Genomic DNA, 18,359 nt, shown 5'->3' with positions numbered 1-18,359 from the left:
TAATTACCTCAAAAAGATCTTTTCTGCTTTTATTTCAGATTCCCAACATCTCCAGAATCTAGTTTTTGACTTGGTCTCACTTCCACAGCTCTATGATCTTTGCTTAAGACCACCTGGCTGATGTTGGGAGATGACGGCCGGCAGTGGGCGCTGGCGGTCACCTGGGGATGAGGCGAGACAAGGCGCTGAGCCGCGGCTCTGACCTCCGGACACGCGGTGGCGCTGTGATCCCCCCCGCTCCGCTCCGCCCCGCCCCACCGGAGAGGGAGGGGCCCCGCCCACCACTGACGTACACACGTCGTGTCACGTTGAGGGCCGGCGTGGAGCGTCCTGACCAATGGGGAGCGGCGGGAGGCGGGGCCAACGTGCGGCCGGTGAAGGAGCGGCGGCGGCGACACGTGGTAGGTGAAGGGACCGGGACACGCGGCACGGACACGGACACGGGCACGGGCACGGACACGGGCACGGGCACGGGCACGGACACGGGCACGGGCACGGGCACGGACACGGGCACGGGCACGGACACGGGCACGGGCACGGACACGGGCACGGACACGGGCACGGGCACGGGCACGGGCACGGGCACGGGCACGGGGGCACACGGCACGGGCACGGACACGGGCACGGGCACGGGCACGGACACGGGCACGGGCACGGGCACGGACACGGCACACGGGCACGGACACGGACACGGGCACGGACACGGACACGGGCACGGACACGCGGGCACGGGCACGGACACGGACACGGGCACGGGCACGGGCACGGACACAGCCCCCCCCCCCCGTGACACAGGTGACACAGACCCCCCCCCCCGTGTGACACAGACCCCCCCCCCGTGACACAGACCCCCCCCCCCCCCCCGTGACACAGACGTGACACCCCCCCCCGTGACACAGACACACCCCCCCCCCCGTGACCCGGACCCCCCCCCCCCCCCACCCCCCGTGACACAGACCCCCCCCCCCCCCCCCCCCCCCATGACACAGACAGACCCCCCCCCATGACACAGACCCCCCCCCCCCCCCCCCAGACACAGACCCCCCCCCTCATGACACAGACCCCCCCCCCATGACACAGACCCCCCCCCCCCCGTGACACAGACCCCCCCCCCCCACAGTGACACAGACCCCCCCCCACCCCCCCCCCCGACACAGACCCCCCCACACACTTCAGACCCCCCCCCCCCCCCCCCACCCCCCCCCCCAGACCCCCCCCCCCCATGACACAGACCCCCCCCCCCGTGACACCCCCCCCCCCGTGACACAGACCCCCCCCCCCCCCCGTGACACAGACCCCCCCCTCGTGACACAGACCCCCCCCTCGTGACACAGACCCCCCCCCCCCCGTGACCGTTCCCCGTGACACAGACCCCCCCCGTGACACAGACCCCCCCCCTGACATGACACAGACCCCCCCCCCCGTTGACCCCCCCCCCCCGTGACACAGACCCCCCCCCCCCCCCCGTCACAGACCCCCCCCCCCCGTGACACAGACCCCCCCCGTGACACAGACCCCCCCACAACCCCCTCGTGACATGACCCCCTGACACTGACCCCCCCCCCCCCTGTGACACAGACCCCCCCCCCGTGACACAGACCCCCCCCCCCCCCCCCCCCCCCCACAGACACCCCCCCCCCCCCGTGACACAGACCCCCCCCCCGTGACACAGACCCCCCCCGTGACACCCCCCCCCCCGTGACACAGACACGTCACCCCCCCCCCCGTGACACAGACCCCCCCCCCGTGACACACCCCCCCCCGTGACACAGACCCCCCCCCGTGGACACAGACCCCCCCCTCGTGACACAGACCCCCCCCCCCGTGACACAGACCCCCCCCCCCCGTGACACAGACCACCCCCCCACCCCCCCCCCCCCGTGACACAGACCCCCCCCCCGTGACACAGACCCCCCCCCTCGTGACACAGACCCCCCCGTGACACAGACCCCCCCCCCTCCCCGTGACACAGACCCCCCCCTCGTGACACAGACCTCCCCGTGACACGTGACACAGACCCCCCCGTGACACAGACCCCCCCCCTCGTGACACACCCCCCCCCCCTCGTGACACAGACCCCCCCCTCGTGACACAGACCCCCCCCTCGTGACCAGACCCCCCCCCCTCGTGACACACGTACACAGACCCCCCCCCCCGTGACACATGACAGACCCCCCCCCGTGACACAACAACCCCCCCGTGACCGTACACCCCCCCCCCCGTGACACGTACACAGTGACACCACCCCCCCCGTGACACAGACACCCCCCCGTGACACCCCCGTGACACACCCCCGTGACACAGACCCCCCCCCCGTGACACACACACACATACCCCCCGTCACACGGACACCACAACATCCCCCCGCTCACTCACGCTGTGTATTCCAGATTTCAACCTCCATCTGTGTGGTAACATTCTTCACATTCCCCCTAAAATAAATCTTTTCTCTTACCACAGACCTGGAGCTCGAGTTTTGGAAACTTTTATTATGTGGAAATGTTTCTTGTTTCTATAACCCTCATATATTCCTCTATCCCAAACTTTTCTCTATTATAAGTTCTGTTCTCGACACACAATAGACAATAGGTGCAGGAGTAGGCCATTCGGCCCTTCGAGCCAGCACCGCCATTCAATGTGATCATGGCTGATCATCTACAATCAGTACCCCGCTCCTGCCTTCTCCCCGTATCCCCTGACTACGCTGTTTTTAAGAGCCCTATCCAGCTCTCTCTTGAAAGTATCCAGAGAACCGGCCTTCACTGCCCCCGGATTTAGGTTGGAACCCTTCTTCAGACTGCATTGTACACTATTTTTTAACTGGCATCACAGCGTGGGTTTGATCCTGACCTTGTGTTTGTAGGTGGCGTTTGCACTTTCTCCCTGTGACCACATGAGTTTCCTTACGGGTACCGTTTCCTCCCACATCCCAAAGACATGTGGATCTGTAGCTTAAATGGTTGCTGTAAATTGCCCCTAGTGTGTAGAAAGTGACATAACAAAGAACTGGTGGGAACGGGGAATCGATGCGCACTCAGTGGGCCGAAGGCCCAGTTTCCATAGTATGTCTCTAAACTCTTGAATTAAAGGACCTTTCTTTGTCTATCTAGGTTCCACAGCCGTAACCAGACCATTGAGTGGTGGTGGTGTGAGGAAAGGATGCCGGGTGTACCTGAAGCAGACAATCTCACTGTGTCAGTGCCTGAAGGTTCGGCCTCCAGGTGGCTGCTCCATGGTATCTCCTGCACAGCGAGGTCCCTCCATCAGAGCCCGGAGTGCCGAAACGCCAGGCGCAAGAAGAAACTCTGCCGGCGGTACCAACGGTTTTTGGAAAGGAAGGCATTCCTGGAAAGAAGGGGGCTACTGAAACGACGTCGGGTGAGGGAGAAGATCGGGCCGGATGGCAGCTCCCCCCCGCAGAGCACTGAGCTCCCGAGTGGTGCCAACGTGAATAGTAATTGCTGTGCCTCGTCTGGTGCCTGGCAAACCATGCCCAAAAGTGAGCAAACCAAACCCAGCAAGAGAGGACTCCTGGTACGCGGGGTGATCCCGCTCGCTCGGGCGAGTCTCGGCGGGCCGCCGGGCAACGTGGCTGCCCGCAGTGCGAAGCTGGGGGGCTTCTGCTGCAGCGCCGCTAAGTGCGTGGCCATCGACTGTGAGATGGTGGGTACCGGCCCTCACGGGGGGCTGGGGGAACTAGCCAGGTGCAGCATCGTCAGCTATCAGGGCCACGTCATCTACGATAAGTACGTGAAGCCGGAAGGTGACATCACCGACTACCGGACACGGTGGAGCGGCATCCGCGAGCAACATATGGTCACTGCAACAGAGTTTAATGTTGCACAGACGGAGGTGAGTGTGCAAGCAGCATCTCTGGAGAGTGTAGCGAGGAACTACAGATGTCGTTTACACTGAAGATAGACATAAAAAGCTGGAGTAACTGAATAGGTCAGGCAGCAAATTTGGGGAACATGCACAGGTGATGTTTTGGGTCGGGACCCTTCTTCGGACCTGAAATATCGCCTATACATGTGCTACAGAGATGCTGCCTGATCTGCTGAGTTACTCCAGCACTCTGTATATTTTTTTGTAACCCAGCATCTGTAGTTTATTATGTTTGTAGAGACATACAGCACAGTACACAAGCACAATCCTTGACACTAGGGACAATTTATAATCCTTACCAAAGCCAATTAACCTACAAAACTGCAAGTCTTTGGATAGTGGGAGGAAACCAAAGCACCCGGGGAAAACCCACACGGTCGTGGGAAGAACGTACAAACTCCATACTAACAGCACTCGTAGTCAGGATCGAACCAAGATCTCCAGATCTTTAAAGCAGCAACTCTACTGCTGCGCCACCGTGCCACCCCATAAGTTCAAGTTCAAGTCAAGTTCAAGTTAGTTTATTGTCATGTGTCCCTGATAGGACAATGAAATTCTTGCTTTGCTTCAGCACAACAGAACATAGTAGGTATTTACTACTGAAGGAGTAAACTATTAGGAGTAAACTACTACCTACTACTGGGAGCTGCAACCGCAAAGGCGCGGTTGCCCCTGAGCTTATGCTTAGAGGTTCATTATTTCCATATTTCTCCATGCCCTACTATCCATGTGCCTATCTACAGCAGTCAGTCCCTCCCTCCATGGATTTAACAACTATGTGATTTTCATCTTATACCTAAACCTAGCCCTGTTTCTGACCCCTGCCCACAATCCTGGCCCTAGCACTTACTGCCAAATTGGTCCACTTTTCTGATCCCCAGTATTCGACAAGCCCGACCTCTCGAATACACAAACTCCAGGGTGGCAAGTTAGCAGATAATGAGGACTTATGTGCATTTCTGTCATATTATGCAGCAATCAAGCATCTGGGAAGCAATGCCATGCAAACACACCAGCATGGAAATAATCTTCCTTGTTGGAATATGGTTGAGATGAAGCGGCTGGCATTCAATGCCTATCCCGCAGTTTTCACGGAAATAGTGATGAACCTTCTCTGGACACTGCCTGGGACAATTGTACCAGATGGGACAACGGTTAAACTGGTTATATATAGGTGGGCACCTTGAACTTGATCTGCAGATGAAGCTCAGCTGATATGTAGGAAGTTCCAGGATTAGTCCCAGTATTGATGTAGGAACAGCAGAGGTGAGTTTGAGTTGAGGTAGTTTTTTGTCATGTGTACCAAGGTACAGTGAAAAGCTCCTGTTGCTTGCTAATCAGCCAGCGGAAAGACAATGCATTTTGACAATCAAGCCATCCACGGTGTACAGAGAATAACGTGAAAAGGGAATAACGTTTAGTGCAAGAAACAGCCATTAAAGTCCGATCAAAGATAGTCTGAGAGTCTCCATTAAGGTAGATAGTAGCTCAGGACAGCTCGCTAGTTGTTCGTAGGATGGTTCAGTTGCCTGATAAAAGCTGGGAAGAATCTGTCCATGAATCTGGAGGAGTGCGTTTTCACACTTCTATACATTTTGCCTGATAGGAGAGGGGGGAAGAGGGAGTGGCCGGGTTGCGACTTGTCTTTGATTATGCTGGTGGCTTTGCTGAGGCAGCATGCATGATGTTGGACAGGGAAGATAAATCAGAGTGAAAATTGACTGCGGTGGTTACATTTCAAATTTCTGTTTTTACGCAGATCATAAAGATCCTTGAAGGTAAAGTTGTGGTCGGCCACGCGTTGCACAATGACTTTAAAGTTCTGAAGTATTCTCATCCGAGATCTCTCACGAGAGATACGAGTAAGATGCCATTCCTGAAGAAGGTGGCAGGTTTTCCATTAAGAGAGTCTGTGTCCCTGAAGAATCTCGCAAAGCAGCTTCTGCGCCAATCCATACAGGTGAGTGGCAGATTGATGGCTTATTGCAAGGGAGAGGTCATGGTAAGGCTGCTTTCATTCAGCTGGCCAGCTGAGGGCAGCAGTACTGGCTGATACGATACGATCAAACTTTATTTATCCCAGGAGGCAAATTGGTCTGCCAAAGTCATAAAACACACCAAGATACATGAACAAATGGAAAGTCCAGGATTGGGGATATGCAAAGATTGGGGAGGGGGGAAGTCTGTGTCAGTCTACCCCACGACAGAAGGGGGAGGAGTTGTACAGTTTGATAGCCAGAGGGAAAAAGGACCTGTGGCGTTCTGTACTGCATCATGGTGGAACCCAGTCTGTTGCTGATGGTGCTCCTCAGGTTGACCAGTGTGTCATGGAGGGGGCGAGCTGTATTGTCCATGATTCTCTGCAGTTTGAGGAGCATCCTCCCCTCTAAGACCACCTCCCGTGAATCCAACTCCACTTCCAGGTCGGAGCCAGCCTTCCTGATGAGTTTGTTGATTCTGTTGGCATCCGCGGTCCCCGCCCTGCTGCCCCAGCACACGGCAGCGAAGAAGGTTTGAATTATGGTTTACTACGTCCAACAGAGGATGCCCTTCAATCAGAAAACCAGTGCCATGCCTGGTAGTTTGCCTGCAGTGTATGGGAGATCATTCTAAGCCTCCCGTGACTTATAAAATTATAGTTACACTGGAATTTCAATCTCTTGGGTATGTGCACTTTGTAGACACTGTCAATTAAAGTTCTAGGGGGGACAAAAACAGCCACTTATTTTACTCCCAAAACAACCACTTAGCTTTCAGCCCAACCTGATTGACAATAAACCACCTTATAGCGACAGACACTTGGGTTCGATCCTGACTACTGTCTGTACGAAGTCTATGTTCTCTCCATGACCGCGTAGTTTTGCTCTGGATACTCCCGTTTCCTCCCACACTCCAAAGACGTACGTGTTTGTAGGTTAATTGGCTTTGGTAAAAATAGTTAAATTGTCCCTAGTGTTTAGGATAGTGCGAGTGTACAAGGATCGTTGTTCGACATGAACTCAGTGGACCCGGAGGCTTGTTTCCACACGGTTTCCCTCAGGTCTTGGGTGTGCACATTTTGCAGACACTATCAATAAAGTTCTAGGGGGAGGAAATGGCCACATGTTAGTCATAGAGTTGTACATTGTGGAAAGAGACTCTTCAGCCCATCCTGACCATAAACTACCCATCTATATGCATCTTATTCACAAGCATTTGGTTCATAGCCTGCTATTCCCTGGCAGTTCACGTTCTTGACTAGATGCCATTTAAATGTGTGTTGCTACCTTCACCCTCCTCATCAGTGCATTCCATCCTCCCTCAGGACAAAAAAAAAATGTGCATATTTTCTAAACTTCCTACTCCTTGCCATGTCTCCTGCCTATGCCCTCTGGCTATGGATCCTTTTGCAATGGGGAAATGTTTACGAATGGCCTCCACATCTAAGCCTCCCATAATTTTGTTCACCTCCATCAATTCCCCCCCAATCGGCTGCCACTGTTCCAAGAAAAAACTGTGGGAGGAAACAAAAAAAAAAACTCACAAGGTCACAGGGATATTTTCTAAGACAACTCCCACTTCGGGATTGAACATGTCTCCTGCGCTGTAAGGCCAACTCTGGCTGCACCACTGCGATCCCAACGTTTTTTCGCATCAGCTGTTGGCGAAGAACCAACTTACGAATGGCATCATTTCTGCACATGGCTAACAGCCACCAACATAAAGCTTATTCACTCTCCATGCATGTGACAGTAAACCAATCGGTTGATGCTGCCACTGAGTTCCAAGATTGTATAAAAATGTGGCACAGCCTCTGCAAAACCAGGAGCAGCTGCCCCTCTGACAGAAAACTCATAATGCAGGTTGACAGGGGTTAGGATGAACCATTTGGTTGCATCAGAATCGCTGGTACAGAGCAACTCCCAGAATTGACCAAGAAGTCTGTCACTGAAAGCACCGGGTCCTATTTATGCGTTGTTAGTCTTCATCAAAGCAGCACTCTCGAGAGAGAGAGGGGTTTGCATTTGTATCGAACTGCGTTTCCTTGAGTTGTTACATATTTTGAAGCCATTAGCTCGTTGTTACGAAGAACCAACAACGTGCCGTAGCCAGTTCCCACATTGGTTCAAGCATCATTTCTGCAGGCGTTGGTCTAAACACTCCTACATTATGAAGGACCAGATGCTGGAAAGATCAAAGGTAGATAAAATGCTGGAGAAACTCAGCGGGTGAGGCAGCATCTATGGAGCGAAGGACCTATTTCTTCGCTCCATAGATGCTGCCTCACCCGCTGAGTTTCTCCAGCATTTTTTATCTACCTACACTCTGAAATGGTGCTGTGGGATCTTTTTATTCACCTGAGAGGATTAATAATTCTGCAGTGGGCAGCAGCTGAATAGTTTGGCGGTGGGGAAGCGCAATGGTCTGGGAAGACATTATACCTTCCCCCTCCCTGATTTGCTCTTGTTCCCTCCTGCGACAGGTTGGCAGTGACGGCCACTGCTCGGTTGAGGACGCCTGCACCGCCATGCAGCTGTACCGACTGGTGGAGGTTGAGTGGGAGCAGCGACTGCACAGTGAGTTATCGACGGCACACGATCATACGACGGCTGACACAGCCACTGAAGTCAGTCACTACATGGATGACCAGTACTGGCCTGCTGAACTAAATGACTGGGGAACGTTATCCTCAGGATGAAGACTCGCCAGCGGAGATGAACATTTATGGTGCTGACGAACTATATCAATTCAAATTCAAATTCACTTGCCTGTTGGAGTAGGAGATTAGTTTTTCTCTCTGATTCACCTGTTCTCAGTCCTTCCTCCTGCCCAGCAAATTGGTGCTTAATCCCTCTCGCCAGTAGAATTTACCTGTAAGGATGCAGGGGTTCAGGGTTAATGTTGAGGGACTATCTCGGTCTAAGTTGAACAGAGAGTCCCCCTCTACTACAACTTGCTATACCACCACAACATTTAGCCTGCCACTAAGGTGTCCAGAATGAGTTACGAGGAATGCTGTTTTGTACACTGGATTCATTGTGAGGCCTGGATGAAAATTCCCCCCCAATGCAATCACAATGCAGCGGACCCTGAGCTTGGGTGGAAAATTATGCCAGAGTCGTTTTTTAATGTGGCGGGTAAACGTTGCTGGTGTTGTTCTGTGTTAGTGGCTGAGGCAAATAGACAGTATACAGGGGAGCCAGATTTATACTTTTGTACTTCCTCTTGCAATGTTTATCTTCAACATTTCTGCACCCAACCCCCACCTGTGGTACTGGTCCACTGATGCCAAATGTCCCCATTCCCAAATGCTGGCTGTGACCCTGGAGAGCATCGGGCTGTGCAGCCCAGGGTTTGCTCCTCTGTGTCCTCATTCCAGCTCGCTGTCTGGTTCTGAGACATTGAGTTTGATGTTTAAACTAGCATCACCCTCGACGGCTTAAAAGCAAAGATGCAAACTTGCAATGAGTTATAACTCTCGTGGTCTGTGTTACTCTACTAACCGAATGATGCAGCCTTGTTATTCTTCTCATGGCCCGTCTTGCAAATGGGTGCTAGAGAGTAGAATGTGAGTTTCTCATCTCCCCTCTTCCTTTGTTCACTGTAGTTTAAAGATGGAAGCAGACCCTTCGGCCCAATAAGTCCGTGCTGACCATTGATCACCCGTTCACACTAGTTCTATGTTATCCCACTTTCTCATCCACTCGTTCCATGTTAGGGACAATTTACAGAGTGCAATTAACCTACAAACCTTTGGGATGTGGGAGGAAACCGGAGCACCCATAGGAAACGCATAAGGTCACAGCGAACGTGCAGACTCTGCACAGAGAGCACCTGGGGTCAGGATCGAACCCTCGCCTCTGGCACTATGAGGCAGCAGATGCGCCACTGTGCCTGCCTTTGGGGCAACGTGGACCCACAAGAGCAAGAAATATATTACCATGATAGACTGTCGATAGAGAAGTTGGAATAACAAGCAATGGGGAACGCCAGCGGGGAGTTCATGGGCTAAGCAGCCATTAATACGAATGCTTATCTCAATTTTATAATTCTTTCCACATCCCCATCTGCTCTCCCCAAATAATCCCACTCATCTGCACTTGCCTTCGATCTACTGGCTTCTCGCCAGCAGCACAGTGACACAGCTAGCAGAGCTGCTTCCTCATAGCTACAATGGCCCAGATTTATAGAGTCATGCAGGCCCTTTGGCCCAACTTGGCCACAACGGCCAACATGTCCCACCTGCCTGCGCTTGGCCCATATCCCTCTAAACCTGTCCTATCCATGTACCTGTCAAAATGTGCTAACCTCTGGTGCAGTCTGTGTGGAGTTTGCTTGTTCTTCTGAGTGTGGATATCCCCCACATCCTAAAGATGGTGGTGAGAAGCCGGTAGATCAATTGGCAGGTGAGTGGCCACATTTGGGATGAGTTGATGGGAATGTGGAGAGAATTAAAAATTGAGATAAGTGTTCGTGCTAATGGCTGCTTGCTGGTCGACGAGGGCTAAAGGGCCTGTTTCCATGCCGAATCCCTTGTGACTCTTGGTCCCTGTGACGTCATCGGTGGGCCGAGGGTTTGTGGTATCAATCCCCCATTGATGACGTCACGTGAGGGAGGAGTTCTATTCAAAATGTCTGCTTCATGCATGTCTCTAACCTGCAGAATCACAAGTAACGGCAAAATCTGGCGAAAACAGAAGTAAGTTAACCGGCCCACTCCACTTGTGTCAAATGTTAATTTGTTTCAAGAATAGTTGAGGAATTGCATTCTGTTGCTCATGGTTCGGGAACGGAGGATAGGACTTCACCTGCTCTCTGTGTTACAACTCTAAATCCACCTTACCACGGTCAAACAGTCATGTTTTGCCCCCCAGGAAGCAGCAGATTAACCCATTGATGCCCACTGCGGGTTTCTTGTTTCTTATTTATCTCAATTGTCTTTTGAACGGGTGTGCCTTCAACAATCATCCATGCTAATGGTTTCTGTGTTGTTACCTTGTGCGTGTATATCTGTGGTGTACCAAAGATTACAAGGTCAGGTGATCGCACTGCTGTTCCACTCGAGAAATTGTACTCCAGTGAGAATCCTAGCAAGCTATCGATCTCAGACTCTGCTGAGCCCTCAGATTAACACATGAGGCCATGTCAATTTTCAAAGGAAAAGCACTTGCATTCTCTCCAATACCCTGATCAATATTCATCCCTCAACCACATTTCTGAACCGATTTGATTATTCTCATTTGGTTCGTTGGAGCAGGGCCGATGCTTCCTTTGAATGTAGAATTATTTGGCCCCATCATCACATTTGGAAATAGTCTATCCAAGTTCTCCGTGACCATCCCAGTCCGCTGTTTATTTTCGAGTTGTTAAGTCCATGAGATCAATTACAGCGGTGTTTACTTTCTCTAAGGTACACAAACAAATGCTGGAGAAACTAAGCGGGTGCAGCAGCGGAGCGAAGGAAATAGGCAACGTTTTGGCCCGAAACGTTGCCTATTTCCTTCGCTCCATAGATGCTGCTGCACCCACTGAGTTTCTCCAGCATTTTTGTGTACCTTCGATTTTCCAGCATCTGCAGTTCCTTCTTAAACACATTAATTTACTTTCTCTACCCAGTTCCTCGAGTGAATTGCAGGTTGACAAAGCCAGTGGAACTGGTTTAGAACAAAGGGCGTTAGTGATTGAGATCAAACAAACTCTCGGAATGGGTTCACAGAGACACAAGAAACTGCAGATGCTGGAATCCTGAGCAAAACGCAAAGTACTGGGGTAACCCAGCGGGTCAGGCAGCATCTTTGGAGGGAATGGATAGGTGATGTTTGGGCTGGGACTTTTCTTGAGACTGGTTTATGAGTGGGTTTAATCACCATATCCAATGACATTTGGGTAATACGGTTTGAAGTCTGAAGAAGGGTCTTGATCCAAAACGTCACATATCCATGTTATCCAGGGGAGCTGCATCACCTACTGAGTCCTCCAGCACTTTGTGTCTTTTTTTTGGTTAATACTGTGTTTGGCCTTGCATATTTTAATGGTCACAAATCTTCCCTCGGGTTGTGCCCTGTTTATACCCAGTGCTGTACAAATTCACTCGTCTCAATGACACACTTCTGAATCAGCCTACCTGGAAGGTGTCAAAATTCAAACCATCTCTCTATTGCAAACTAGGAACATCACCCTTGGTTGTAGATAATGATCATCGGCAGTGTTTCTGCTCCTACTATCTTCTGGCTTTGGTCCTCAATCCATCCGTAGCTGAAGGTGGGCTCACAGAGAGCTGTGATTATTTCTCCTCTTGAATGTTCTCTCACAGTTTGCATCCTTTGAATCCACTGGTGCCTTCTGAAGGGGAGGTGATTCGTATTTGAGGACACCTTTGCAAACGGTTGAAATTGCTTTCCCCAAATTGAAAATGAAATGTATACCACGATGAAGGCAGTTACTGCTAATAGTATCACATAGGAGCAGATTCAGGCCATTCATACCATTGAGTCTGCTCTGCCCTTTGATCATGGCTGATCAAATCTATAGAGGGAATCAATTTTCCCTCTCAGCCCCATTCTCCCCACAATCTGTGACACCCTTACTAATATTCAACCCAATTGTCTTTCTGAAGCTTTGATCATTCTTAGTTAGAAGGGAATTCCAGACCAGTTTGTTATTGTCCACTATATTCACTGCTCTGTCATATTTTCCATTTATTTAAGACATCAAATTGGTTTTAATGATTTTTTTGGATACATTTCTCGTATGGCTCTGTGGCAATAAATTATTTTCAAAAGATTTGCTTTCTTGTGTTAAGTGGTATCTTTGCCTGAGGTCAATGTCACCAGGCTCCGTGTCTCCATTGGTACTTTGGAGGGAGCTCACAGCTCAAATTGCCATCACTGAAGAGAGTGCGAGGCGATGGCCTTCAGTGCTCTTGGTGCTACTGCTCACCTTGGGAACGACAATGTGTGTGAACTGATGTGAGGGGATAATGGAACCGGTGGATGTTAGATTTAAATCTACAAGTCGCACAAATCAATTTCTGCTAGGCGAGTACAGCAAAACTCCAAGAATTCAGCATTCGATTGTTCGGGAATCCTGATAGCCCAGCGTTTGGCTTCATCATTAGTCCATAACGTGAGCCTATGGTGCAGAGTATAATCGAGATTTCGGCCAGGGTCAGTGTCTGAAATCGGGGCAGGGTGTGTGTGAGCCATGGTTGGGGGCTCCTCAACAGGGAACAGCGGCCAGAATATGATTATGGGATCCAGAGTGTTTGTATTTTTCTTGTTCCTTTAAACTCGTGATTCACTGGGGCAAGGGGTGGGGTGGGGATGTGCAGCATTAAAAGAAAAAGTGAAGTGAAACTACTTGGGTATTTATAGAAATACCATCGGAAAACCTGTTGGCTGGCTATATCCCAAGGCCATTGGTTATCGGAGTTTTATGGTTAATGGTTCCTGTGTAGTACTTGGTGTTGAAATAATTTGCAATGTAAATTAAACTGGACAGGGAACAAGATGGGATGTGATGCAAATAAATTGTAGGATACTGAGAGATGTAGAGAGGCTGAATGCATGATGTAGAGAAGGTTGGAATGCATGGATATGGATCCCTGAGGGTAGCAGGTTGACAACAGGTGGTTCAGAAGATGCAGGGGATATTTCCTTCCACAAAATAAGGTGTTCATAATGTTCCTTTGCATACACTGAGATTGTGAGAAGTGCATTAGCAATGCGAATCAATTAGACCTAAACATCCCAGGATCGGAATGCGTTGCATGTCCCAATATTTCAAAATAGATTATCTACTTTCCATAGCCCTTCCGTGGTGGCATACAGTACGGAGCAGTCCCTTTAGCCCAACTTGCTGACCAAGATGCCTCATCTAGGCTCGTCCTACATAGCCACGTTCGGTCCATATCCCTCCAAACCTTCCCTATCCATATACGTTTCTAAGTTGGTATACATCTATCTTCTCTGGCAACTTGTTCCATATACCCACTGACCTCTGTGTGAAAAAGTTGCCCTCATATTTTTTCATCTTTTCCCTCTCACCTTTAACCAATGTCCTGGTTGTTGATTCCCCTGCTCTGGGTAAAAGACTGTGCATTCACTCCATATACACCCCTCATGATTTTATGTACCTTATCCACTGGTAGACGGCATCAACCACACTGCGTGGAACATGTAATCACTCTGCTCAATGATCCCCTTCAGTAAAACAGTCTACGATATAGTGCAGAGTGGAGACGCATCCACTTCCAATATCAGCTTAATTGTGTTAACTGTGTCACTAAATTTGTCATCCTACATTTGGAAACTTGGGGCAAGATCCTGCAGGATTGTTAAACATCAGTGATCTTTTCATCAAAGACATTGAATTGAGGCAAGATGAGAATCATGTTTAAGATTCTATGCCCATCAGCAAATGTTTGGTGCCTTATTCTGTCCAGTAAAAATCATTTTTAAAATGTGTATATAAAGCAGAGATTCTCAGCACATGGAAAGAAACTCTTCAACCACTTGAGATTTTGATTTTATATTGCGAAGGAGGTAATTTGACCATTCCAGTTTCGTAGCTGATCAGCTCATTTATTTATCTTTGCTGCTTATCCATTGGGACTCCCATTTATTAATCAGCCTTATCTGTGGTCTTAGCATCTGCAATCTCGAGGAATGTACTTTTTTTTAAAACATGCTGTCAGATTTCACTCTTGAATAATAGATTTAATTTTATTAAATTTGTCTCCTTGCTTTCGGATTATCAGTGTAAATCTCTTCTCTCTCTCTCCCTCTGCCTCTCCACCACATTAAATGCTTTCAATATCTCACTTGCTCCCCTCTCAATTATTAACTAATGTACTATCAAGGAAGCAAGGAAGAGATAAGACTTTTTTTACCTTCCAATATACAATAGGTGCAGGAGTAGGCCATTCGGCCCTTTGAGCCAGCACCGCCATTCAATGTGATCATGGCTGATCATCCCCAATCAGTACCCCGTTCCTGCCTTCTCCCCATATCCCCTGACTCCGCAATTTTTTTAATTTTCCATCACAGTGCGAAGATTTTTTGGATGAAAGTCACTGTGATGGATTTTTGTGTTAAATTGTGTTTAATCGTGTGTTTTGTTGCTTTTTTTACTGTTATGACTGCACGGCAACGAAATTTCGTTCAAACTTGTTTTTGAATGACAAATAAAGAAATTCAATTCAATCCAGGGATCTCCACCCCCTGAATTCTCTCCATCATTGCCCAATATCTAATTGTTAATTGGCAAGGACATGGTGGTTTGAAGAAGGAAGGAACTACAGATGCCGGAATGCTGATGCAAAGTCCAAGGGGAATTCAGCCGGTCAGACTGCATCTGTGGACGGAATGGACAACAACATTTTGGGTCATGAAGAAGGCTTTCGTTTAGTTGAGAGACACAGTGCAGAAACAGGCCCTTCGTGTCCGTGCCGACCAGCGACCCCTGTACACCAGCACTATCCTACACACTAGGAACAATTTTACCAAAGCCAATTAACCTACAAATCTGTACGTCTTCAGAATGTGGGAGGAAACGGGAGCACCCGGAGAAAACCCACGTGGTCACGGGGAGAACATACAAACTCCTTACAGACAGCGACCATAGTCGGGATTGAACCCCAGGTCTCTGGCGCTGTAAGGCAGCAACTTGACCGCTGCACCACCCTGCTGCCCATCCTGACCTGAAACGTCACCTACTCACTTCCTCCACAAATACAGCCTGACCTGCTGAGCAAACTACTCTAGCTCTTTGTGTTTTACTCAGTACATGGAAGTCTAGTACATGGCCAAAAGTGAGAAAGTAACTTGTGGTTAATAGTTAAAATCTCAAACTGACAAACTTAAAATTGATTTGAGTACATCTTGTGAAATATCAATGTATGACAAAGGAGACTAGAACTGTGCACAATAGACACAGCGCTGGAGTAACTCAGCGGGGCAGTCAGCATCTCTGGAGAACATGGATAGGTGACCCCAGAGCTGTTCTTGTGCTGCATTATTTATTGGAGCTACATTATCATTGGCACTTTCACTGGACGGGAGGAGATCGATTTGTTGATTGGACTGGAATTTTAAGATAAGATGGTAGCTTTCATTTCCTTTCTCTGGCTTCACAATTCACAACGCTTCAATCCATTCTCACACCACCTGCTTTCATCTTTAGCCTTAGCTCCAACTATCTGCCAAACGATGGTGGTCAGTGCCATCATCTTCACTGTCGTGCACTGGGGTAGCAGGGCGGAGGCAGCAGACGCCAACAGATTTAACAAGCTCATCAGGAAGGCTGGCTCTGTCCTGGGGGTGGAGTTGGATTCACTGGAGGTGGTCTTGGAGGGGAGGATGCTCCTCAAACTGCGGAGCTTCGACAATACAGTTCACCCCCCTCCATGACTAACTGGTCAACCTGAGAAGCACATTCAGGAATAGACTGATTCCACCAAGAATCAGCACAGAGGTGCTTTTTCCCTGTGACCATCAAACTGTACAACTCCTCCCCCTTCTGTCGTGGGATAGACTGACTCCCTAGTCTCTTTACCTGTCTCTTTACCTCCCTCCTCGACTACATCCAAGGACCCAAACAGTCTTTCCAGGTGAGGCAGAGGTTCACTTCCACCTCCTCCAACCTCATCTACTGTATCCGCTGTTCCAGGTGTCAACTTCTCTACATCGGCGAGACCAAGCGCAGGCTCGGCGATCATTTCGTTGAACATCTCTGCTCAGTCCGTGTTAACTTACCTGATCTAACGGTTGCTCAGCACTTTAACTCCCCTCCCATTCCCAATCTGACCTTTCTGTTCTGGGCCTGCTCCATTGTCAGAGTGTGGCCCAGTGCAAATTGGAGGAACAGCACCTCATATTTCACTTGGGTAGTTTACATCCCAGCGGTATGGACATTGACTTCGCTAACTTCAAATAGCCCTTGCTTTCCCTCTCTCTCCATCCCCTCCCCCTTCCCAGTTCTCCTACCAGTCTAAAGGGCATGTCCCACTTGGCCGTCATTTGCGCCTCATTTACGCATCATATGTAAAATAGGTCGACGCATCGTGATGCGCGATGTCGCGAGCAAATCACGCGCAGCACAGCCGTCTGGTGCGCGTGACATCATTAGAATACCTTGCGGCGCACAGCAGGACATTGACCCAAGGACGTAAGGACGTAGACGCACAGTGCCGTGACCATGCCGCACCACAACATACACGTGAGACATCGGGACACCAGCGTACGACGCCAATGCATCAGCGTGCGTACCCAATGCGTCAGCGTGCGTACGCAATACGTCACGCAGGTGACGCGCGAGGATTTTGTTCTTGTACTAAATCTTGGAGCGCCGCGCGATACCACGCGCCACCGCATACGATTCCACGCCTCACCATGTGCAATGCATGCGCACCCCACGCGTGAAACGACCTAATTTACATGTAACGCGTATATGAGGCGCAAATGACGGCCAAGTGGGGCAGGCCCTTTACTGTCTCCGACTACATTTTATTTTCGTCCCGCCCACTCCCCCGACATCAGTCTGAAGAAGGGTCTCGACCTGAAACGTCACCCATTCCTTCTCTCCAGTGATGCTGCCTGTCCGCTGAGTTACTCCAGCACTTTGTGCCCTTTTGTGTAAACTAGCATTTTTTGTTCCAGTTTCTTTTTTTTTGTGTCTGTAACATCATAAGTTATTTAACAAGCTTTTTAGGTTTTGTTTTACAAAGCACAAACATTGACTGATGCATGAGATTTTTCAGGAAGGGAGGGGAATTCCTGACCTCTGATTGAGCGAGAGCCAAGCTGCAAGTCATGGAATTATTACATTCTCGACTGATCAAGAGACTAGCTTCTGAGTACGGAGATTTACAGACTGGAGAAGATTAGAGAGATGGGGAAGAATGCCAATGAAAAAAAATTTGGGGGAAAAAAGGATGGGATTTAAAATATTTAAGTATTGATTAACCCAATGTTGGTAAAGATCATCAAACACATTTTAGGGTGTACACATTTAATTTTAAGTGAGGTGCCTGAATCTAGAGGTATAGCCCTTCGGCCCAACAAGTCCCCACTGACCAGCGGTCACCCTGTACACTAGCACAATCCTACACACTAGGGACAATTTACAATTTTACCGAAGCAAATGAACCTACACACCTGTACATCTTTGGAGTGTGGGAGGAAAATGGAGCACCGGAGAAAACCCACATGGTGATAGGGAGAATGTCTTACAGGGACAAACACTTTTCAAGCAGCACCCGTGGTCAAGATCGATAACGAGTCTGGCACTGCAACAATATGCCGCCATACTTTGAATGATATTGTCTTTAAGGAGAATAGAATAACGAAATTAGATAAAAGTGCTGGAGAAACTCAGCGGGTGCAGCAGCATATATGGAGCAAAGGAAACCGCTGAGTTTCTCCAGCACTTTTGTCTACCTTGGATTTTCCAGCATCTGCAGTTCCTTCTTAAACATAGAATAACGATAGCCAAAT

General features: G+C 49.7%; 1 protein-coding gene across 2 annotated transcripts in view; it reads left to right on the top strand.

Annotated features, from left to right (window-relative positions):
* The first annotated feature begins 346 nt into the window (after window positions 1-346).
* Window positions 347-18,359, top strand: part of LOC129712754 (apoptosis-enhancing nuclease-like) — a 26,224-nt gene continuing 8,211 nt past the window's right edge. The window contains exons 1-4 of one of the 2 annotated variants that reach the window (XM_055661459.1): window positions 347-401; window positions 3,111-3,852; window positions 5,645-5,845; window positions 8,348-10,564. In XM_055661459.1, coding sequence (XP_055517434.1) covers window positions 3,160-3,852; window positions 5,645-5,845; window positions 8,348-8,563 — 1,110 coding nt within the window. In that variant the 5' untranslated portion in view covers window positions 347-401; window positions 3,111-3,159 and the 3' untranslated portion in view covers window positions 8,564-10,564. Of the gene's footprint in view, window positions 402-2,504; window positions 3,853-5,644; window positions 5,846-8,347; window positions 10,565-18,359 lie in introns of those variants that run through there. The other variant, XM_055661458.1, reaches the window with a different exon arrangement.

This window comes from Leucoraja erinacea, chromosome 33 (genome assembly GCF_028641065.1).
Source record: "Leucoraja erinacea ecotype New England chromosome 33, Leri_hhj_1, whole genome shotgun sequence".
In the NCBI taxonomy this organism is placed as follows: Eukaryota; Metazoa; Chordata; class Chondrichthyes; order Rajiformes; family Rajidae; genus Leucoraja; species Leucoraja erinaceus.
The sequence above is the reverse complement of the archived record's forward strand: the minus strand, read 5'-3'. Positions and strand labels throughout refer to the sequence as shown.